The 25,221-nt window shown below is 41.6% G+C and overlaps 2 protein-coding genes across 2 annotated transcripts; one reads left to right on the top strand and one right to left on the bottom strand.

Moving 5' to 3' along the window:
* Positions 1–2,585: 2,585 nt before the first annotated feature.
* Positions 2,586–24,920, bottom strand: LOC112261872 (cytosolic 5'-nucleotidase 1A-like). The gene is made up of 6 exons (XM_024437501.2): positions 24,652–24,920; positions 12,430–12,597; positions 12,183–12,312; positions 4,544–4,666; positions 3,942–4,129; positions 2,586–3,746 (listed from the first exon to the last, which is right to left on the bottom strand). The coding sequence occupies exons 1-6, from the start codon at positions 24,706–24,708 to the stop codon at positions 3,366–3,368; spliced, it is 1,047 nt and encodes a 348-aa protein (XP_024293269.1). The 5' UTR covers positions 24,709–24,920; the 3' UTR covers positions 2,586–3,365.
* On the top strand, positions 22,723–23,682 carry wu:fc27b11. Its single transcript, XM_042330061.1, has 4 exons — positions 22,723–22,911; positions 23,001–23,121; positions 23,219–23,285; positions 23,437–23,682. The coding sequence occupies exons 1-4, from the start codon at positions 22,798–22,800 to the stop codon at positions 23,480–23,482; spliced, it is 348 nt and encodes a 115-aa protein (XP_042185995.1). The 5' UTR covers positions 22,723–22,797; the 3' UTR covers positions 23,483–23,682.
* Positions 24,921–25,221: the final 301 nt, after the last annotated feature.

Raw genomic sequence — 25,221 nt, 5'->3', positions numbered from 1 at the left:
CTCTCGATGTTGCAGCTGTAGAACCTTTTGAGGATCTCAGGACCCATGCCAAATCTTTTTAGTTTACTGATGGGGAATAGGCTTTGTCGTGCCCTCTTCACAACTGTCTTGGTGTGTTTGGACCATTCTAGTTTGTTGTTGATGTGGACACCAAGGAACTTGAAGCTCTCAACCTGCTCCACTACAGCCCCGTCGATGAGAATGGGGGCGTGCTCGGTCCTCCTTTTCCTGTAGTCCACAATAATCTCCTTAGTCTTGGTTACGTGGAGGGATAGGTTGTTATTCTGGCACCACCCGGCCAGGTCTCTGACTTCCTCCCTATAGGCTGTCTCGTTGTTGTCGGTGATCAGGCCTACCACTGTTGTGTCATCTGCAAACTTAATGATGGTGTTGGAGTAATGCCTGGCCATGCAGTCGTGGGTGAATAGGGAGTACAGGAGGGGACTGAGCACGCAACCCTTAGGAGCTCCAGTATTGAGGGTCAGCGTGGCAGATGTGTTGCTACCTACCCTCACCACCTGGGGACGGCCCGTCAGGAAGTCCAGGATCTAGTTGCAGAGGGAGGTGTTTAGTCCCAGGATCCTTGGCTTAGTGATGAGCTTTGAGGGCACTATGGTGTTGAACGCTGAGCTGTAGTCAATGATTAGCATTCTCACATAGGTGTTCCTTTTGTCCAGGTCTGAAAGGGCAGTGTGGAGTGCAATAGAGATTGTATCATCTGTGGATCTGTTGGGGTGGTATGCAAATTGAAGAGGGTCTAGGGTTTCTGGGATAATGGTGTTGATGTGAGCCATGACCAGCATTTCAAAGCATTTCATGGCTACAGACGTGAAGGTAACTACGGGTCGGTAGTCATTGTGAAGGTAACTAAAGGTGCTACGGGTCGGTAGTCATTTAGGCAGGTTACCTTAGTGTTCTTAGGCACAGGGACTATGGTGGTCTGCTTGAAACATGCTGGTATTACAGACTCAGACAGGGAGAGGTTGAAAATGTCAGTGAAGACACTTGCCAGTTGGTCAGCGCATATTCAGAGTACACGTTCTGGTAATACATCTGGCTCTGCGGCCTTGTGAATGTGGACCTGTTTAAAGGTCTTACATCAGCTGAGGAGAGCATGATCACACAGTCGTCCGGAACAGCTGATGCTCTCATGCAGGTCACCAAAATGTCCCTTATGGCTATACATGACTGGCCCTACCAGTAGTAGTTCATGGCTACAGACTGCAGTTTTTCTTGATGTGACTAAATGAAGCTGTACTGCATGTTTGGGTTACTTGCCTCGAAGCGAGCACAGAAGTTATTTAGCTCGTCTAGTAGGCTTGTGTCAATGGGAAGCTTGTCTGGTAGGCTTGTGTCACTGGGCAGCTCTCGTCTGTGCTTCCCTTTGTAGTCTGTAATAGTTTGCAAACCCTGCCACATCCGACGAGCGTCAGAGCCGGTGTAGTACTATTCGATCTTAGTCCTTTATTGACGCTTTGCCTGTTTGATGGTTCGTCAGAGGGAATAGCGGGATTTCTTATAAGCTACTGGGTTAGAGTCCCGCTCCTTGAAAGCGGCCGCTCTACCCTTTAGCTCAGTGCGAATATTGCCTGTAATTCATGGCTTCTGGTTGGGGTATGTACATAGCACTGTGGGGACGATGTCCTCGATGCACTTATTGATAAAGCCAGTTACTCGTGTGGTGTACTCCTCAATGCCATCAGAAGAGGCCCGGAACATATAGAGTGACCAATAGTTACTGTATCATGATTTTTTTGTGTTTTATTTACTCAACAAGTAATGCCCGAAAGAGGGATCGAACCATGTCTCAAAAGCAGCAGAAAAGGTCAAATAAGGTCACCAAAATGTCCCTTATGGCTATACATGACTGGCCCTACCAGTAGTAGTTCATGGCTACAGACTGTAGTTTTTCTTGATGTGACTAAATGAAGCTGTACTGATAGCCACAACCGTACAAACCACCAGTATCATAACACAGGATATGGGATGATTGAATGGAATAAATGTCAATAAACAAATATAAAAGCCATATAATTTACACATTATGCCATCTCCTCACAGAAGCCATGTTTTTACAGAATGGCTCAGTGCCCATGTTTATAAAGTGAGAGGAGGTTGTCCATTTTTGCACTTTAGGTTAACATTGCATAGGCTGCGTTTAGACAGGGTATCCAGGATTCTTAGGACGTCCCTACACCATTTAAATGGACATTTAGAATGGTTAAGGTTAGGGTTTAGGCTAGGGACATCCAAAGGAGCTAGGATTGCACTAAATGTTTACACAGGCTGCCCAGTTCTGATCTTTTTTATCACTAATTGGTCTTCAGCTCTGAAAAATATCTAATATCTTGGTCAAAAGACCAATTATTGGAAATAGATCAGAATTGGGATGTCTGTAAACGCAGCCATACAGCACATATAGTAACGTGCATGAGGAGCAAACAAAAGTACACCAAAGGTACTAAATAAAGGTTTCCTAGATTAGAAACAAAATAATAGAACAAACAATGACGTCAATAACATGCAATACATATTCCGTTTTCAACCTAAGATAAATGTGATATGCTGAAATGATACAGGTACAGTCTACTGTAGGTTTTTAATATCACCCCTCCCCCTCAATGTTACAAATACTGTATTGCCAAATATCTGTATAGACTGAGATAATGCATTTATACATTTTGGGGTTCTGGAGTTTCATCATGATGTTGCTACAATTCACAGATTTGTAAACTCCACAACTATTGTATAGTCTATATTTGGGTGGATTTTTGGATGTAAATGATGGTTTTCAGAATGTTAATGCTATGGAGCTGTTTCCATCTAAATATTAAATCATTTCTGGGTAACAATTAAGTACCTTACGGTGATTGTATTCAATTAAAATGAAACAAAAATTAGCTTATTAGCAAAGAGACATGTATTTTTAAACATTTCTAACACTAAAATGGTATTAAAATGTTCACAATTTCACAGCATTATTACATCATGCAGGACTGGCGATAGACCTTGCAATTGTGTGCAGATTCTATTTGAGGAATTGCTGTAAAATTATATTTTTCCTGGTCTGACAGAGTTAATTAGATACAATTCCAGTTCTTTTACCTTGGTAGGTCAAGATCTGGGTATGTATGTGCAGCACTTTTTGGGCATACGATATTTGACGTTTTGTTTTACATCTACTGGCACTGTCTCTTGTGATGACACATGACACAGGTGAAAATGGCATGACCTCCCTCTATGCTTCTCCCATTGTCATGTGATTCTCTCCCCAGATAACTGAGGGCACTGAAAAGGACTGTCTCATTCAAATACACAATGCTGTTTTATTGTCCCTTGGGTTAGGGAAGAGAGTGAAATCCAGACTACTTGGTGGCAGCGCTAAAGTCTTTAGTGTTCTCCTTAGCAGGCTTCTGCTGGGGCAGTTTCTGAGCCACACCATATGGCACATGAGCTGCCACGGTCCCCAGCTGCGAAGCTCCCTCCACATGGAACAACTGATCGTCAAAGAATATGTGAGGCCGGATCTTCTCCAGCATTGGCCCCTTAGGGGCCCCAGCAAGGAAGAGGGCCTCGTCTGTCTCCAGGCCCCAGGATCGCAGTGTCTTCAGGGCCCGGGTGCCTGAGCTGGCTGCGCTGCGTGCCGTCACCAGGTAGGTACGGATGGGGCAGTCCAGACGCTGATCCTTGGCATAGAACTTCTTTTGCAGCTTCCCCAGAGACTCCAGGAACCCTTTCAGTGGTCCCTGAGAGGAAGAGAGAAGGAGAGAGAGGGAGTTGCTGCACGATGAGCCCAAACACTGAACATGTGTCACTTAAAATCGACAGAGACACCAAACCTCTTCTGCCCGCACTAGATTCCTTCATCCATATGAAGTACAGAGGGATATTGCTTTGTCAATTTACAAACTATTGTGTTATAGAATGATACGTGGACATACATGATCAAGAAGCGTGTTTTCGTGTGTCTTCTCATGCTCAAAGAACTTGTCCAGTCCGTGGGCCTTAAAGATGCGCTCTGACTCGTCAGAGAAGAGCACTGCGTCCCCATCGAATGCCACCCGCAGCTGAGTCTCTGACACTTCTGTTCTCTTCTCTGGTGGATTAAACATGGTGGCTGCTGCGATTCCTGAGAGAGAGAGATAGAGAGGCAGAGATAAAGGGAGAGAGAGTGAGAGAGACAGACAGTGGGAGATTACTCAGTATCACTTGATCAAGGTAAGCTTCTTTTGCTGTATTAAACAACTAGATAACTGTCTTACGTGTCCATCGATAAGACTGACAGTACATTCTTAGAGAAAAAGGTTATTCGGCTGTCCCCATAGGAGAACCCTATTTGGTTCCAGATATAACCCTTTTGGGTTTCATGTAGAACTCTCTGAGGAAAGGGTTCTACATGGAACCCAAAATGGGTCTATCTGGAACCAAAACGGGTTCTTCAAAAGGTTCTCCTATGGGAACAGCTGAAGAACCCTTTTAGGTTCTAGATAGCACCTTTTTTCTAAGAGTGTAACTAACAAGACTATGCTCTCTGTCCACTTACCCTCCTCCAGGGCTTCTCGGACCTTCATGGGGTCAGCAGACAGGTACAGGTTAGTGTGGTAAGCCTTCAGGTACCCAATGGGACTGTTCCCACCCGTCATACAGAAACGCTCAATGAAGAGCTCTGCAGAGGAAAGAGAGAAGGGCATAGAGTCAATGTTATGGTTTCTGGCTGTAAATCAGAAATTCGTCATGCTGTGGCCAGATGGATTATACTCCCAGAAAAAGGGAGTGTGGCGATTGTATTGTTCGATCATAAAAACTTCAGTGTTGCACTGAATCAATGAGCTGCAGCCCAATACCAACAGTGCCAGCAGAGTCTGAGGAGAGCCAATGGAGCTGTGTTTGAGCAGCTGTATATCTGAATACACTCTGGGGATGAGATAACAGTTGCCAACGGCTAGGGAGATACAAAGAGAGAAAATCCCTAGAGAGGAGTAGGGAGAGAAAAAAATTGGATTGAGGTTTGATGGAAGGAAAGAGCCTGAGATAGGGGCTCAGGCAGAGCAGATGTTTCCACTTGGCCAGGGTATTTTAGTGAGGGTAGGGGGTGAGAGGACTGACCCCACCATTACCCACACCCCTCCACCCCCAGGGCCCAGAACCTCAGGTGAATACACCTCAGGGTGTATTCATTACGGAAACAGAGAAAAACAAGAGGTTATTTTTGACAAATTCAGGTAGATCCCTCCCCATTGTTCCGCTTGCTTCCGTTTAAGAAACATTTTGCAACAGAATTGGAGTAATGAATACGCCACGCGCCAGTGGACAGCAAGTGAAAAATGTGTTTTAGTTTCTCCCTTCTTAAACTCCGCTGTGGTATTGTGGTCCAAATCTAGTATAATTTATGAAGACCATGAATGGGGCTTTTATTTTCTTAATAGAAAATTACCATCTAGTTTTTCACATGCAAGTACCAATTTTTGGTAGTGAGTCCATCAGTCCATCATGACAAAAAACAACAACGGATTAGGATAATTAGACTTTGTTTTACCTGAGCATAACCCAAAAACGAATCTGGCTAAACTATATTTTCATATTTCCAAGTCCTATTCTTGAAGATCAGGGAGTATTAAATTAATTGGAAAGACTGGAAATCTGACAGACTCCTTTTTTAAATATAAAGATATAGCCTAATCATATTATTATCTGTAGTGGAAAGCAATGGGTTAGAAGAAGCCTACTTAACCAACCCATAAAGTAAAGCGCAGCATCCATTTATGGCCAACTATGTCAACTGTAACATAGATTTATCCTGCAATAGATGTCATTCAATTGGTAATTTTCATTATTGTCTTATTCTAATGCCTTTTAAAACTTCTTAGTGATCCCTTTGCGCGGCAATATGACAACACCCAGTGAAATAGCAGTGCGCCAAATTCAAAAACAGAAATAGTCATAATAATAAATCATACAAGTGTTATACATTGGTTTAAAGATGAACTTCTTGTTAATCCAGCCACAGTGTCAGATTTCAAAAAGGCTTTACCGCAAACGCAAACCATGCTATTATCTGAGGACAGCACCCCATCAAACAAACACATGAAAATCACATTTCAACCCACCAGGCGCGACACAAAAGTCAGAAATAACGATAGAATTCGTGCCTTACCTTTGAAGATCTTCTTCTGTTGGCACTCCAATATGTCCATTAAACATCACAAATGGTCCTTTTGTTTGATAAATTCTGTCGTAATATCTCCAAAATGTCCATTTATTTGGCGCGATAGATCAAGATAAACACCGGTTCCAACTCGCGCAACATGACTACAAAGTAAACTTGATCCAAACATTTCAAAAAACTTTCCTAATCCAACTTTAGATATGTTTAAATGTAAATAATCAATACAATTTAAGACGGGATGAACTGTGTTCAATACCGGACGAAGACAAAGTGGAGCGAGCTTTCAGGTCGCACGCCCCCAACCACAACAGTACACTAGACTCGACCCTCGTTCTGAACAGCCCTACTTCTTCATTTCTCAAAGGAAAAACATCAACCAATTTCTAAAGACTGTTGACATCTAGTGGAAGCGATAGGAACTGCAAGCAAGTGCCTTAGCAATCTAGATCCACATAGAAAACCCATTGAAAAGAGTGACCTCAAAAATAAATCCTGGATGGTTTGTCCTCAGGGTTTCGCCTGTCAAATAAGTTCTGTTATACTCACAGACATAATTTTAACAGTTTTAGAAACTTTAGAGTGTTTCTACCAATTATATACATATCCTAGCTTCTGGGCCTGAGTAGCAGGCAGTTTAGTTTGGGCACACTTTTCATCCGGACGTGAAAATAGTACCCCCTAGCCGTAAGAAGTTTTAAGCAGGTTGATGTTTATTGGGATGAGTCTTATCCTTGAGGCAGAACTGTGCAATTTCTGATAGATGGGCCAGCTGCAAAGTCTAAATTTGCTATATTGTAAAAATGTATGAAAACATAAATGAGCTTTTTAGTCTTAATTCAAGGATAGGGTTAGGCATTAGGGTTAGCAGTGTGGTTAAGGTTAGGTTTAAAATCAGATTTTATGGCCGTGTAGATGTGCCAGATACTAATCTGCGCCTCCTAAAGGGAAAGTAATCTAAAAGTCACTGAAAGTAATTAGATTTGGGTAATCCAAATCCATATACATTCTGATAATCCAAAAGTTACGTTACAGGTAGCTAGTAACTGTAACAGATTACATTTAGAAAGTAACCTTGAAGTGTCACCAGTCACATCATCATGATGATGTATTTGGACAAAACCCAAACAGCTAAAGTTATTTTTGTGAAGTTTTAAGCTGACGTGTGTTCTGAGGGACACTGGCTCTTACAGTCTGTGTGGAAATGGGAACGATCAGCTGTGTGGAGCACCCAGAGCACCATCATCTGTTCAAGAGTAACATGTGTTACAATGTTTGAAATGTTTGTATTTTATAGTTGTGTTTTTGGTGCAATGCATACTTTTCCTGCTCTTTTAACATATTAAGCATGGTTCTGATAACATTGGATTGGCCAAACGTTTTGGAATCTAACTGAATTATGTGATGTCACAAATACGTCCAGAAATACCCCAGAGACTCTGAATGTGCTTGTTTCTAATTCAAGATCATTGATAAGCAAAGTGGATGCATTTGAACTGCTACTTCAATCAGTAAATGCAGACATGGGATGTGTCACTGAAACATGGGTCCACGAAAATATCCCAGATGACTCTCTTTTTCATAGAAGAAATGACAGGTCCAGAGAAGGGATGAGAGGAGGGGGCGTAGCTATGTATGTGAATCACAGTATGCAGGAAAAGATAAGAACTGATCTAGAGAAAGAGGAGTTTGAGTGTGTGTGGCTTCAGCTTCGTCCTAAACGACTCCCCAGCTCAGTTTCAACTCTGGTAGTGGGAATACTCTAACATCCACCATGGGCAAATGAGAAAACACTTCAGCAGAACACATGTCCTATCCTGAAATGGGTCTCATCCTGTGTGGGGACTTTAATCACCTCTCCATCAAGATGCTAACAAACTCCCATCCAGACATGAAACAAGTGGTCAAAGACAAGACCAGAGTAGACTCCATCCTAGATCTGATCATTACAAATCATGAAGAATCACTACAACACCCCCACTGTACTTGCTCCTGTCGGATCTAGTGATCACAAATGTCTGCTGTTCTCCCCAAACACAACATCAGGAGGGAGAAGCGAGGTGCAGCGGGGAAAAAGGATGTCTGGTAACCCAGAACAGACAGGAGGCCTTGGCACGATGTATGGCCAGTACTTACTGGTCTGCCAAATACGAGGTGGTGATCATCAATGCACAGGGGTAGACGTTCAACTCCTGCATTCAAACTGCACTTGATGTATGCATGCCAATAAGAAAACAACAACACTGGACAAGCCCTGGATGACTAAAAAAATAAAGGCTGCCATCAGTAAAACAGATTTTCAACAGATGGAGGGGGAAATATTGAAATGCAGAAAATACAGAAACACTGCAAATGCTTATCAAGGAAGCAAAGAAAAACTACTACAAAATCCAGGACCTAAAGAAGAGAAACCCTAAGGAATGGTGGGACTTCATTAACAAAGGACTGGGATGAAAGAAAACATCAGGAGTGAGAATACAGGTTGAGGGAACTGAAGATGACGACGTGGCTGATGTTTTAAATGGCTTCTTTGCTGAGGCGTGGAAAAGCGTCTTGCCATCTTCCCCCTGCGCATACCTACAAGGCAGGTTGAGCTGTTTATCTATTGGTTAGATAAAGCAAGCTCTGACCAGATCAGCCCACGTACAGCGGGTGGGCCTGATAGCATTCCAGCCTGGCTACTAAAAGAGCATGCAGAAGATCTAGCCCCTGTCATCACACACATAGTTAACACCACCTACTGGCAGGGGGCTGTTCCTGCTGCCTGGGAAACTGACAATGTGTGTCCCCACACCTAAATTGTCAAACCCATGTCCAAAGAGTGACTGGAGGCGGATCTCTCTAACTTCATGCCTTGGAAAAATCCAGAAGAGCTTCATCATAAAAAAGGGCACAAATCAGTATGCCTATCTCCTAAAGTCCAGCACTACTGCCACCCTTGAGAAAGCCACACACTCCTGGCTGGCAGCTACAGATTCCAGAAAACCAACAATGGTGAGGGTGTTAATAGCTGATATGTCCAAAGCCTTTGATTGAGTAGATCACGCAAAGCTCCTGCAACATCTGTCTGACATTGAACTGTATCCAAGGTTACTAGCCTGGCTCCACAGCTACACCACCAGAATAAGGCAGAGGGTGATGGCAAATGGCACATTTAGCCCTTAGTCAGAGGTCACCTCTGGTGTACCACAAGGGGGCATGGTTTCACCATATCTGTTTCTCCTTCAGATGTCCATCAAAAACGTTGTCTTCAGTGACACTCTGGACACTGGATATGCAGACGATGTAGGGCTGTCCTGAGCCATACCATTAACCAGCATCAAAGAGGACACTTCTATGGGCTTGAAGGCAAAGCAGCTGGAAGAGTGGATCCCATCCAACAACATGCTCCTGAATGGGAAAAAGTCTGTGGAAATGTGGATATGTTTTTCTAGAGATCATCCACAACCTGCACCACTAATCATAGTAGGACAGAAAATACCAGTGGTAACAACAACCAAGTATCTTGGTTTTCATCTAGACTCTAACCTCAGTGACGCACATGTTTAGCAGTCAGTGAGGAAAGCCTCAAAACCCCTGCACTTTGACTGTTCTTGCCAGAAATGGCCTACCCACTGAAGATTTGGTCACAGTATACCCTACACTGGTTAGGCCTTGTCTGGGATACGGTGGAGTGCTGTTAGTTGGATGCAGTAAAAAGCAGCAGGCCCAACTAGACAGGGTACAGAGGAGGGCCTTGAGGATCATCTCCAGGGGTGGAGCAGTCCAACCACAGCTCCCTTCACTGCAGAGCAGCGAGAGCAGGCTGCAGTGCACCTAGTGAAAGACAGTGCACACCATGCATTGAACAACCTGCTCCCTCCAAAAATAGGTAACTGCACAAACAGGCTCCTGAGAAACACAAACAGGCTCCTGAGAAACAGCCACAAACTGTCCTGTATAACAGCCTGCACAAACCACCTGTGAAACGCCACTCTACCCACTGCTATCAGACTGTATAATAACTAGTTCTTAAATGTTTTCCCCAAAAATTATTTTATTTTTACAATCACATTTGAACATTTCATGAAAAATGTCCGGTGATGTTTCAAGTGTTCTGTATTCTATTTATGTCACGTATTATGTATTTTAAATTAGTGTTTTGCCATTATTAGTAGAGATGCATGATATAGTCGGTAAGCATATCGGAATCGGCCGATATTAGCTAAAAATACCAACATCGGCATTGGCCCGATGTCTAGTTTAACGCCGATGTGCAAAACAGATGTCAAAGCTGCCGTGCATACCTATATAACGTAGGTAGATGTCGTGCATACCTATATAACGTAGGTAGATGTCGTGCATACCTATATAACGTAGGTAGATGTCGTGCATACCTATATAACATAGGTAGATGTCGTGCATACCTATATAACGTAGGTAGATGTCGTGCATACCTATATAATGTAGGTAGATGTCGTGCATACCTATATAACGTAGGTAGATGACGTGCACACCTATATAACGTAGGTAGATGACGTGCACACCTATATAACGTAGGTAGATGACGTGCATACCTATATAACGTAGGTAGATGACGTGCATACCTATAAAGGTAGATGACGTAATGACGCCACAAAAAATACAGAGCTACACAGAACAAAAGCTGAGAATACTAAGCACACACTTCCAACAACTAAACAAGTTCAAGTTTAGCAATAATTTGAAAGAGTAAGAAAATTTCAGCGAGACAACTCAAAGGTGAAATCCATTAACGCCAAGATAATGTAATTTATTGCCCTTGACAATCAACTGTTCTCTGTCGAGGATTATGTTGGCTTTCGCCAACTGGTCGAGCTCCTCGAGCTCCGGTACACACTACCAAGTAGGCACTATTTTTCAGATGTTGCCCAAAACAGTATTGTTGAAACACATATCCATGAGCTACTTGCTATGGGCGTCACTGCTATTAGCTTTATGACTGACATTTGGACCAGCGATGTCAGCCCCATGAGCATGCTGAGTCTGACAGCACAGTGGGACGATGAGGATTTCCTCCTGAAGAAAACCGTACTGCAAGAAAGTGCTGGTTCTCATAACGCTGCTGCCATTTCAATGGCATTTGAGAACATGTTTGAAACTTGGAAACATGAACACACTCCTAGCGCCATTCGAACAACTGACTCGAGAAATAAGATCATCAACTGCGTCTGCAGCAGCCGTGATACCCTCTGTCATGGCATTGAAACGCCTGCTCAACAAAACTGCCGACACAGACCGTGGGGTTAAAACTTACAAAAGTACTCTACTAGAGGCTGTGAACAAGTGATTCGGTGGCATTCACTCTGAGCCTCTTTACTGTGTCACCACCATGCTCGATGCTAGGTACCAGGAGTGTTACTTCGATGCAGACAAGAAACAGGGTTTAGGTGAAATGTTACAGACACAGCTGGACAAGAGGGAAACGGACACCGTGACAGTGCGGACTGAGGAAGAGAGGCCACGGACAGACAGAGCTGAAACTTCACTGCTTGACATGTATGATGAAATCCTGGTTGAAACTGGACAAATTAACAACGAAACAGCACAGCAAGTGAAATAAATAGGTTTTGATTATGTTTTACTGGGAATGGGGACATACGCAAATGCCAACAAAATACCTTTTTGGTCAGCGTGTGTGTGTGTGTGTTTGATTAAACTCTTTAACTGTACTAGAATGCTTAAAAAATAATGTTTTATATCAGTTATCGGTATTGTTTTTCGGCCAAAAATGTCATACCGGTGCATCCCTAATTATTAGCCATGAAAATTCTGCACTTCTTCAGTTTTATCTGTGAGCAAGAAAAAATCAACTGAAACTTCATCATCAGTGCACCAGAACAGCCCTCATCTCCTGGTACACTTAAGCCCAACCTACTATCAGGGCATAACAATACATTTGAATGAAAGATGTACTCATTCACAGCACAATGGCCAGGTTGTGTACATGTGTGCACGTATTTATGGGTGTGTGTGTCTCTGTGTGTGATTAGGCACTCACGATGGTGGTTGATGGTGTTTATGAGTCGGAGACCGGCGTGTGCGTGGCTGTTGGTCATGAGCACAACGTCAAAGAGCTCCTCACTCTCAGGGTACAGCTCCCTCAGCCGAGTATTCACTGCCTCCAGAGCCTGAGGTCATGTCAAACAGAAGCTCTCACCATACATCATTCACATTGACGAACATGGTCGGCAATGTCAAAGCTCTGGGTGTATTTCTGTCTGTCTGTGTGTCTTTATTTCCCTGACCTTAACGAAAGGAAAAGCAGGGCCGGGGGCGAAGGGCTCCATCTCATGCTCTATCTGGTACTTGAGGTAGTCCTCCATGCCTTTCTGTTCGTAGATTTGCTGCTCCTTATCCATGTTGAAGAGGACACGCGATGACACCGCAATGGTGATGGCATTCTGAGGCTTTGGCTGTTGGATGAGGGGACACAATGCTTAATACCTGAACACACAATACAACACACACATTAGCACACAGAAATACAGAAATACAAGTAGGAAGGGCGATTCAATGCCAGGAAAGTGCAAAAATATTTTTGGTATCTCAGATTGTTCTGGCAATTCTCACATATAAACTTCATTGGGAGGAAGTATGTTTTGTATGCTTTTTTTGTATATATGTCATACCCTTGTTAGAACCAAGTATTGAGTTTATTCTTGTTAGAACCAAGCACTGAGTTTATTTGTTATAATTAATTGGCATTATATTTAAAAGGGGATTGAATTGCTCCCGAATTGTAATGTGGTTAATGCATTTCTTTAAAATAAATATTTCTTTAATGTATAAGTGAATAGGTTGGTTTACTTTTAAGTTTGACCAATAAGGTTGGTTGTTAAGCTGTGGCCAATGGGAAAGTTGACCTGGTTAATGGGAGGCCTGGGGAAAAAAGAGAGGCAGAGACATTGAGAAAAGGATGGACATTACATTCTGACCGTTGGTGAAGAAAAATGAAACAGAAGATGATGAAAATAGAACAAAACCCATCAACCGAGTTTTGATGGGAAATACCTATTTTATTTTATAAGAGAGTTCTTATAATTTTTATAATAATTCTTATAATTCTTATAATTTTGTTAAGAAAGACTTAGTAAAGACTGAAGCTACCGTCTCATCGTGGAGGTATTTGACAGCCTTGAGCTTAGCCTAGCATCGTGTGAAACCGAGAGAGAATTGCTTGGGAAAGATTAACGAGTTCATGTTCCCATGGGATATCGGTTACTGCTAAAGAGTACTGTCTGCATTGATAGCTGTGCTTGCTGTGGATCTTGTGAGGGAATCTGCCAGGAACTGCCATACTACACTGAGGGAATATCTACGAGTAGTGAGTAACCACAACGGTGGGGTGCTTCGGGACTTTGTGTGTCGTCATTTTTTTTAGCTCCAACGCGCGCCAACTGGGGTTAAGCAAGCTTGAAATAATTTGGACATGGGTTGTGCATGACTCATTGGGGTTTATTATTATTTTTTTTTTTTGATGTGGTGCTTTGAAAATGTAATAATACACATTTTGAACCTTATGTATGTTGCCTTGGTGGAGTCATTTCCTGTTTCAATTTAATTTAATGCATGGGAAAGTATATCCGTATACAATAACAAAAACCTTAATCATTCCATCTGAAGGTAATACCCTATTTGTCATCACCCTAGATAGTATACAATAGGGATTCTTATTGGAGATATCCTTCTCACCTAACATCCCATGCTGTTGAGATACTCAACGTAAGTTAATATCATGAGAGTCAAGTTCGAGCCTGGTGAGAAGGTTACATATCTAATCATGATGAAAGTGGCAATTTTAGGCACATTTTTAGACCAACACGTGCCTCCTGTAAGACCATATGATCCGTGAACCGTACATGATACAGACAACATATTGGTGTCATTATACTCCTTTATAGTGCGCTCTAACATATGTCTAGATTCTGAAATACAATTTTTCGCAAATGTATAAATATCTCAAAAGTAACCTTGATTTTGTACATTTTTGGGACATTGATTTAAACCAGGTATTCCCAAACTGGGGTACGTACACCCTCAGGGGTACACGCAATGCCGTCGGGGGTACACCAAAACAAAAATGTGATTCACATTTAGAAATGAAACATGACCATTTGAAAAATAAACCACGGCAGTTTTTTGAGCGAGAATAAAGACGACTTTCGTGTAGTAAGACATGTATAAAAGCAACAGATATCATTAATAAGAAGGGGCTAGAAACGTCTTACATGTATATGGTGAACTACCGAGTGGCTAGGACAGGCAAGCCCAATACTATTGTGGAGGAATTAATATGGAAAATACCCGAGCTCTGAAGCAAGCTTCCAGAAAGATGGAACGGAAATGGCGCCACACCAAACTGGAAGTCTTCCGACTAGCTTGGAAAGCTTGCTCGATCATCCTATTTTTCCAACTTAATTGAGGAAAATAAGAACAATCCAAAATGTCTTTTTGATACTGTCGCAAAGCTAACTAGAAAGCAGCATTCCCCAAGAGAGGATGGCTTTCACTTCAGCAGTGATAAATTCATGAACTTCTTTGAGGAAAAGATCATGATCATTAGAAAGCAAATTACAGACTCCTCTTTAAATCTGTGTATTCCTCCAAAGCTCAGTTGTCCTGAGTCTGCACAACTCTGCCAGGACCTAGGATCAAGGGAGACACTCAAGTGTTTTAGTACTATATCTCTTGACACAATGATGAAAACAATCATGGCCTCTATAAACCTTCAAGCTGTGTACTGGACCCTACTCCAACTAAACTACTGAAAGAGCTGATTTCTGTGCTTGGCCCTCCTATGTTGAACATAATAAACGTCTCTCTATCCACCGGATGTGTACCAAACTCACTAAAAGTGGCAGTAAAAAAGCCTCTCTTGAAAAAGCCAAACCTTGACCCAGAAAATATAAAAAACTATCGGCCTATATCGAATCTCCCATTCCTCTCAAAACTTTTAGAAAAAGCTGTTGCGCAGCAACTCACTGCCTTCCTGAAGACAAACAATGTATACGAAATGCTTCAGTCTGGTTTTAGACCCCATCATAGCACTGAGACTGCATTTGTGAAGGTGGTAAATTACCTTTTAACCTCTTGATCCTACTTGAGACGCAGACGTCCCAACTAGAGCTCTGGAAATGCAAATGCGCTACGCTAAACGCTAATAGTATTAGTTAAAACGCAAACGTTCATTAAAATACACATGCTTGGTATTGAAATAAAGCTACACTCGTTGTGAATCTAGGCACCGAGTCAGATTTTTAAAATGCTTTTCGGCGAAAGCATGAGAAGCTATTATCTGATAGCATGCAACACCCCAAAAGACCCGTAGGGGATGTAAACAAAAGAATTAGCATAGTCAGCGCTACACAAACCGCACAATAAAATATAAAACATTCATTACCTTTGACCATCTTCTTTCTTGGCACACCTTGATGTCCCATAATCAATACTGGGTCTTTTTTTTGGATTAAATCGGTCCATATATAGCCTAGATATCGATCTATGAAGACTGTGTGATAAACGGAAAAAATAGCGTTTCATAACGTAACGTCATTTTTAAAAGTTAAAAAGTCGACGATAAACTTTCACAAAACACTTCGAAATACCTTTCTAATGCAACTTTAGGTATTACTACACGTTAATAAGCTATAAAAATCATCAGGAGGCGATGTAAATTCGATAGCTGGTCGTGTGGAAAAAATGTCCGGAAAAACACAGAGACAATGCATCAAGTTGGTGGTCGGAGGGAATCGGTTCCCTTTGGTCGGATCTACCAAGAATCAAATCAGAATCAAATGAGAAGACTCTATACATCCTGTGGAAGCTGTAGGTACTGCAACCTCGGCCTCATTTAATACGGTTCACCTTTAACAATGGGTTGAAGTGGCGCATGGATATTTTTTTCCATCTCCAGTGATCAGATTTTCCTGCGCTTTTCGATGAAACAGACGTTCTGTTATAGTCACAGCCATGATTTAAACAGTTTTGGAAACGTCTGAGTGTTTTCTATCCACACATACTAATCATATGCATATACTATATTCCTGGCCTGAGTAGCAGGACGCCAAAATGTTGCGCGATTTTTAACAGAATTTTCGAAAAAGTAGGGGGGAGGCTTAACATTAATGGCCTTAGACCGAGGCTCTGCATCTGTCCTCGTGCTCCTAGACATTAGTGCTGCTTTTGATACCATCGATCACCAAATTCTTTTGGAGAGATTGGAAACCCAAATTGGTCTACATGGTCAAGTTCTGGCCTGGTTTAGATCTGATCTGTCGGAAAGATATCAGTTTGTCTCCGTGGATGGCTTGTCCTCTGACAAATCAACTGTAAATTTCTGTGTTCCTCAAGGTTCTGTTTTAGGACCACTATTGTTTTCACCATATATTTTACCTCTTGGTGATGTCATTCGGAAACATAATGTTAACTTTCACTGCTATGCGGATGACACACAGCTGTACATTTCAATGAAACATGGTGAAGCCCCAAAATTGCCCTCGCTGGAAGCCTGTGTTTCAGACATAAGGAAGTGGATGGCTGCAAGTTTTCTACTTTTAAACTCAGACAAGAGATGCTTGTTCTAGGTCCCAAGAAACAAAGAGATCTTCTGTTGAATCTGACAATTCATCTTGATGGTTGCACAGTCGTCTCAAATAAAATTGTGAAGGACCTCGGCGTTACTCTGGACCCTGATCTCTGTTTTGACGAACATATCAAGACTGTTTCAATGACAGCTTTTTTCCATCTACGTAACTTTACAAAAATCAGAAACTTTCTGTCCAAAAATGATGCAGAAAAATTCATCCATGCTTTTGTCACTTCTAGGTTAGACTACTGCAATGCTCTACTTTCCGGCTACCTGGATAAATCACTAAATAAACTTCAGTTAGTGCTAAACACGGCTGCTAGAATCTTGACTAAAAAAATTATCATACACTGCTCAAAAAAATAAAAAGGGAACACTTAACACAATGTAACTCCAAGTCAATCACACTTCTGTGAAATCAAACTGTCCACTTAGGAAGCAACACTGATTGACAATACATTTCACATGCTGTTGTGCAAATGGAATAGACAACAGGTGGAAATTATAGGCAATTAGCAAGACACCCCCAATAAAGGAGTGGTTCTGCAGGTGATAACCACAGAGAACCTCTCAGTTCCTATGCTTCCTGGCTGATGTTTTGGTCACTTTTGAATGCTGATGGTGCTTTCACTCTAGTGGTAGCATGAGACGGAGTCTACAACCTACGCAAGTGGCTCAGGTAGTGCAGCTCATCCAGGATGGCACATCAATGCGAGCTGTGGCAAGAAGGTTCGCTGTGTCTGTCAGCGTAGTGTCCAGAGCATGGAGGCGCTACCAGGAGACAGGCCAGTACATCAGGAGACGTGGAGGAGGCCGTAGGAGGGCAACAACCCAGCAGCAGGACCGCTACCTCCGCTTTTGTGCAAGGAGGAGCAGGAGGAGCACTGCCAGAGCCCTGCAAAATGACCAGCAGGCCACAAATGTGCATGTGTCTGCTCATTTGAAAGAAACAGACTCCATGAGGGTGGTATGAGGGCCCGACGTCCACAGGTGGGGGTTGTGCTTACAGCCCAACACCGTGCAGGACGTTTGGCATTTGCCAGAGAACACCAAGATTGGCAAATTGGCTATGAAAAGCCAACTGACATTTACTCCTGAGGTGTTGACCTGTTGCACCCTCGACAACTACTGTGATTATAATTATTTGACCCTGCTGGTCATCTATGAACATTTGAACATCTTGGCCATGTTCTGTTGTAATCTCCACACGGCACAGCCAGAAGAGGACTGGCCACCCCTCATAGCCTGGTTCCTCTCTAGGTTTCTTCCTAGGTTCTGGCCTTTCTAGGGAGTTTTTCCTAGCCACCGTGCTTCTACACCTGCATTGCTTGCTGTTTGGGGTTTTAGGCTGGGTTTCTGTACAGCACTTTGAGATATCAGCTGATGTAAGAAGCTTTATAAATAATTTTGATTTGATTTGTTCCTGCTGCCGTGAAAATGGCTGGGACAATGCTGGGGGTAAAGGCCTTAAAAACTATACAGACAATGCCTCCATCAAACAACACTGTTTCACAATGCATCAGTGACATGTCAAGAGATGTTTTGAAACAATTACTGCTTCGCATACAAGCCAGTGAATTATATGTGTTACAGCTGGATGAGTCAACAGACGTGGCGGGCCTGGCACAGCTCCTGGTATATGTCCGTTAGGGAGACATAGTGGAGTGGTAACACGCGTGCAAGCAGTTGCTCCCGACGCCACTTGGGTACGCTGCAACATCCACTGAGAGGCTCTTGCTGCCAAGGGAATGCCTGACAGCTTGAAAGACGTTTTGGACACTACAGTGAAAATGGTTAACTTTGTTATAAAGCATGGCCCCTGAACTCTTGTGTATTTTCTGCATTATGCAATGATATGGGCAGCGACCATGTAACGCTTTTACAAGGGGCAAGGTATTGACACATTTTTTAAATTACTGACCATAATTTTCACTTGTCTGACCGATTGCATGATGACGAGTTTCTCACACGACTGACCTATCTGGGTGATGTTTTTTTCTCACCTGAATCTAGGATTACAGGGACTCTCCGCAACTATATTCAATGTGCGGGACAAAATTGAGGCTATGCTTAAGAAGTTGGAACTCTTTTCTGTCTGCATTAACAAGGACAACACACAGGTCTTTCCATCATTATGATTTTTTGTGTGCAAATTAACTCAAGCTTACAGACAATGTCATTATGTGATACAGTGAAGCACCTGAGTGAGCTGGGTGCGCAATTTATCAGGTACTTTCCCGAAACGGACAACACAAACAACTGGATTCGTTATCCCTTTCATGCCCTGCCTCCAGTCCACTTACTGATATCTGAACAAGAGAGCCTCATTGAAATTGCAACAAGCAGTTCTGTGAAAATTGAATTTAGTCAGAAGCCAATGCTAGATTTCTGGATAGGGCTGCGTTCAGTTTCTTGCCTTGGCAAATCGCGCTGTTAAGACACTGATGCCCTTTGCAACCACATACCTATGTGAGAGTGGATTCTCGGCCCTCACTAGTATGAAAACTAAATACAGGCACAGACTGTGTCTGTAAAATTATTTAAGACAGACTCTCTCCAATACAACCCAACATTGCAGAATTATGTGCATCCATCCTTTCAAGCACACCCTTCTCATTAACCTGTGGTGAGTTATTCACCATTTTTTATGAACAAATAAAGTTTTATATGTAAGATGGCTAAATAAAGAGCAAAATGATTTATTATTATTATTATATTATTATTTGTGCACTGGTCCTATAAGAGCTCTTTGTCACTTCCCACAGGCCGTTTTGTGACAAAAACTTTTTTTAAAGTTTGGGAACCCCTCTTTTAAATAATATACTCTACAAGTACATCACATTTCCAGAGTGGGTGCTCTGCTACTTTGGAAGTTATGATACATTTTAGGAGCACCACCAACATAGTGAATGGGAAAATGGATTCAAAGGGAACTGCTGGTGATTTGATGAATGTAATTGGTTAATGACTTATAATGTCAATTTCTATGAATAAAATGGTTCACATCTTCAAAAGTAAGTAGCAGAGCGCCCTCTCTGGAAAAGTATATGGTTCCAAAAAATGTCCAAATCAAAAAGGGTACTTTCAGGAATACTCTATATTTAGAGCACACTATAAGGAGTATAGTGACCAAATGTTGTCTGTATCATGTACGCTTCACGGAACATAGGGTCTTACCGGATGCATGTATAGTTCTAAAAGGGGCCTAAAATGGCCATGTTCATTATGATTTTCTCAGAAATGGTTTGTGATTCAAATGTAAAAAGCATATCAAACATCCTTCCTCCCAATTAAGTTTCTATGCCAGAACAACCTGAGATACCAAAAATTGTTTTGGGCCTTCCTGGTGTGGAATCGCCCAGAAACTCTGTGGATCAGTCCACTACAGTCGGAGACAGTGACTCTTTAGTAGTGATGATGGAGTTGGAGCGTAAATAGGTTAAGTGGCCCCCAGCCCCCAGACAGGAACAGGGTACTGTGGCGCCAGAGTGAGACAGAAGGTATACTGGTGTCCATAGTTCTACTTGTTTTATAGCTACAGTGTCAAAGTGAAATACTGTACACCAGCTGATTAAAAGGCATCTCCTATGAGCAATATGGAACCTGTGAGGATAAACTAAGGGACATCCTTGGAATTAGGGGGAGGAAAAGTACTTGGCAGTCTAATCACATTTGTTCGCTTTGTCAATTGGCTTGCTCAGTTTCAATTGGATCATATTTTACAGCAAAGGAGATGCTCTACCTCAGTGATTGAACCAACTATTTTTACGAAGATAGAACCTATTGTATTTGCATATCATGTAAGCGTATCTTAATCACTGGCTAAGGCTAGGGTGGTGGGCTGGAGAGAGCAATTTTATTTTAAACATAACTGCAGAAATCTAGCCTGGGTTTCAGTCTGTTATGGAATTGACATTCAAAAACAGTTGGGCCTTTCTGTGAATCTCAACAATTCAATATGCATCTGAATATTGTGCAAGGTCACTGATCAGCTGCTGAATATAAAATTGAATAATTCCATGACAACATCTGGAACCTCAATTTAGAATTACATTTTTAACAACAACATGAAATATTGAGATGTTAGCTAGGCAAGCACTTGTATTTTGATGTTTAAATCAAAGCGTATACGTGTTGTGGTTGAAATTGCAGTTTGTATTAAGTGACGTGACCAAGCAACTTTTGACAGATTGATTTGGCTTGACAATGGAGTAGGCAAAAGTCCAAACAGATCTGGGACCAGGCTAGCAGAAAACTGCCTTGAAGAGCACCTTAACAAACTCATTACATGAGTAGGTTCCACTTTAAAATGCTGGTCGGTTGCGCACCACGGGTTTCAGACTAGTCACAGTGAGAGAGCTGTGTGATAAGAGCCAAGGTGACTGTTTGACATGACTACATTTCCACAGCCAGATTGATAACACATGAAGCAGAGCTGCCACTTGTTAACCCCTTGAGTACCTGTATAGGGTTCAAACCAGAGTATAATACCACATTTAAAGCTGCAATATGTAACTTTTTGTGCGACCAGACCAAATGCACATAGAAATGTGTGTTAGATATGTCATTCTCACTGAAAGCAAGACTAAGAAGCTGTGGATATGTTCTAGGCAAGCTACTTCTATGCTTCCCAGTTCTTAAGTTTTTTTTGTGTCTTTTACTTTCGGATTTTTACACCAGCTTCAAACAGCAGAATTATTTTTGGTTATGGAAAAGACATTTCCCAGCGGTTTAGATGATATAATGATTATCTACACGACTATGTATTGCACACACTTTAGTTTGTCCATTTTCATCTCACACGTTTTTACATTAATTTTTCAAAGCATTTTACATACATACATAATTGTAATACATACTGTGAAAAACTCTCTTTGCTGCTGGCTCTCTGTCACTTTCAGACATGCGCAGAGCAGACTGAAAGGGGATGGGTAGCTCTTGACTTGAACCACATGGGTTCTTCTCTGTAAAGAGAGAGTAATCCAAAAGGCAGACACACACCTCGACTTTCAATTGGCACCCTTGACCTGTATGTATTCTCTCCTGATTGGCTCTGTGGGGCTTAGTCAATGGGAACTCCGTTGCCGGCCCCATCATAAAGTTTTTACACAGTCTGGCAGTCTGACTAAAGTGCCAGAGGTATGAGGAGAGACATCCTCCTTTGTATTTATTGGAACAAATATTTCCGAACACTTTGGATCCTATTCTTGGACAGTTAGAAGACACAATGCGTCAATGCATTTTGTTTACTAAATGCTGTCCATGACTAACCCCAACCTTGTGGGTCTGTGGGTGTTGGGGCCAATAAAGTGCCAACTCAATTCTACCACTGACTAGTCTCTCATGCCCCTATGAACAGGGACACAGGGCAATAGTGTTTAATCTAAAGCAGCCTTTTTTTACTAACCCCTAACTGGGGCTCTTTTCTTGACACACAGTAACAGTTTATCAGATAATAAGTCAAGAAGAACAAAAGTAGATTGTTGTAAGGGCTATCCTGTGCTGGCCCCATTGTCAAATCTATTCTGGATTCTGAGTGGTAAAATCATAGCTGAAAAATGCCTTCATCAACTGCATATATCATAAATTGCTATTGCAAATATAAGTATTATGTTCAACAACTGACATTTTCAGATATTATTTTGACAAACACACTTCAACACACTTTGGTGCTTACAATTCATTCTCTATTGACATAGACTTAATGGGCCCTGTCATCTTTGTGATGACTTTCTTTAAGCACGTACTGATGAAACTGTCACTTAATATTTTTTTTCTTAAAGTCTACAAACACTCTACATTTATTCACTCTGTGATAGGGTTGGATCCTATCTGCTACTTTTATTATTCTCCTGTAAATGGTTCAGTGCCTATAATTTAGGTTGTGTGTAGAATGGGGCATGCAGGAAATGACCTCTACTAGATTATAGTGATAAGGAAAACAGCATTCAATTTTGGCCTGTGTATTCATTTGCCTAAAACTAATCAGAATTCCATTATGTTTACATAAAAAAGAGAATACTTCAAAATGAGAAGATCCTGCCATGGAAAAGACGACTGGGTGGACATAAAGTGGAAAGGAGGGGAAATAACTCCCATCATGCAGCAGGACACTTTCAGCTGCACGGTCTTTGTAATGCAGGTTTGATAGTTTTTGATAATTTTCAATAATGAATGGTTAGCAGTTATATGACAATCAGGTCAAAAACTCTATTTTATTTTTTGGTGTAGATGGCCAAGGAAGCTCAACAGAACTTCTCCAACATCCCCTCCCAAACTGATATAGAAACATCACAAAAACACATGGAGCAACTGCGAAAAGAAATGGCTGAGGATATCCTAAAAATGTCTGGTATGTAATGACTTTTAATTCAAAGTAAATGTAAATTCTTTATGTTTATGTAGTTGTGTGGGACAGCCATATGTTCAGTTCATGCCTATGATTTCAGAGTTCAACAAAGCTGCTTTATGTGTGCCACTGATAAAGAACCTGGATGTGGCCCAAAGACTGACTGGGTTAGTAACTTCATTTATAATGTTTATAATCTTTTGACAACAGTGACGGCATGTAAGACAATTTATTATATAACACAAGGGATGGCTAATTCGTTATACTGCATTGATATTTGATATTATTTACAACGTGTTATGCTTTGTTTTGTTTTAGATTGAATGTTTTTCATGCCAACGGTGGTTCCATGTGCTGTGCCTAGGAATGAAGACAAAAGAGTGATGAACACAAACTGGAAGTGCTGTCTGTTGTTGAAAATGTATGCTATACTCCATCTACAATATACCCTATCCACACTGAAGAGGCTCTGAAATGTACATAAACCAGGGATAAAGAGAGAAAATTAACACAAATGTTTTGTACTTATTTGAAGTAAAGTGTCTGTTGACATGTTGGAAAAGATTAAAGGTCTACAATTTCTGTTTAATTTGTCAAAATTACATTTTTATTCATGGATTTACTGGCCACCATTACTGTCGTTACATGTTCAGTATATGTATTGACCAGCAAACCCACTGCAGCCTACCTCAGTAGCTCACTCTCCATCCCTGTTCAGTATATGTATTGACCAGCAAACCCACTGCAGCCTACCTCAGTAGCTCACTCTCCATCCCTGTTCAGTATATGTATTGACCAGCAAACCCACTGCAGCCTACCTCAGTAGCTCACTCTCCATCCCTGTTCAGTATATGTATTGACCAGCAAACCCACTGCAGCCTACCTCAGTAGCTCACTCTCCATCCCTGTTCAGTATATGTATTGACCAGCAAACCCACTGCAGCCTACCTCACTAGCGTGTGCAATATAGATGGGTAGTCTGTGGACATTCTGTAGTTTGTTTGAGTCCAGTAGGTCACATGAACAAGGAGCTATTGAAGTTCTAAATTCTGAAAAATTCATGTAAAATCAAGTGAAATGAAAATGGACAAACTAAAGGATGTGCAATGTGTAGGCCCACTGAGTGGACATTCTGAACCATGTTTGAGTCCAGTAGGTCACATGAACAAGGAGCTATTGAAATTCAAATGTTTAAAAAAGTTTGTACTTTGTTTTATGCTCCATAACTAATTCAACTAGGAATACAAAATGCTATGACACTTCCACGTTTATTAGCTTTGGAAAGCGAATTCATCTCCAAATCGTGAAAATAAGACCTGTGCAATGTTGTGCGCAATTTTTCCAACATCATGACACTATAATTTCGAGTCTATGGCTCAAGTGGTTTGAAAGCGCGAATATACAACTTGAAACCGTCTTTACCTCGGTTGACTTTACTCACATAAAAACTGTGGATGGGAACCTGGTTAGGCTACTACAATCTCCTAAAGTGTTGGATGACTTTCGAGATAAAAATATTAATAATTCACTTACTAAGAAGATCCCTCCCTGCACCTTGCGTGTAGTGGGAGCGGTATCGTTTCGACGCATTGTCCTCTCCGAAATTAGGAAGGTGAGATGTATCTGTGGGGTTGCTGGTCCCTGTCTGCGATATTTCAACAGTTGGACTAAATATTATTCAGATCCTTTTCGACCAGTTTGAGGTTGTCACAATGCGTTTGTCTCAGACCATTCAGGACGGCATTTTGTCAGACTACACTTTTATGACGTAATGTTATATTCTACTAGGAATTAAAAATATTGGACATGGATAAATATTTGGTCATTTTAGTCGTTGATTTGACCGGTTAGGCTGCTTAAAACAACTCCCCGCATCACCCCCAGGCATGCGCATATTAAGTCATGAGTGTGTCTGTCTTCGATAATTAAGCGCAATGGGTGACTGACTGTAGGCTGCTAGTGTCATTACAGACATGATAACTAACAGATGGACCCTCTTCTAAATGCATTATGAAAGCCTTATCTAGTAGCCCTTATATTTTATAACAAACGTTTTAAAAACGAAGGAACTGGTTTCTTATTTGGTGTAAATGTCAATGATAA

The sequence above is a fragment of the Oncorhynchus tshawytscha genome, linkage group LG11 (assembly GCF_018296145.1).
Source record: "Oncorhynchus tshawytscha isolate Ot180627B linkage group LG11, Otsh_v2.0, whole genome shotgun sequence".
In the NCBI taxonomy this organism is placed as follows: Eukaryota; Metazoa; Chordata; class Actinopteri; order Salmoniformes; family Salmonidae; genus Oncorhynchus; species Oncorhynchus tshawytscha.
This window is presented reverse-complemented; position numbering and strand designations above follow the sequence as displayed.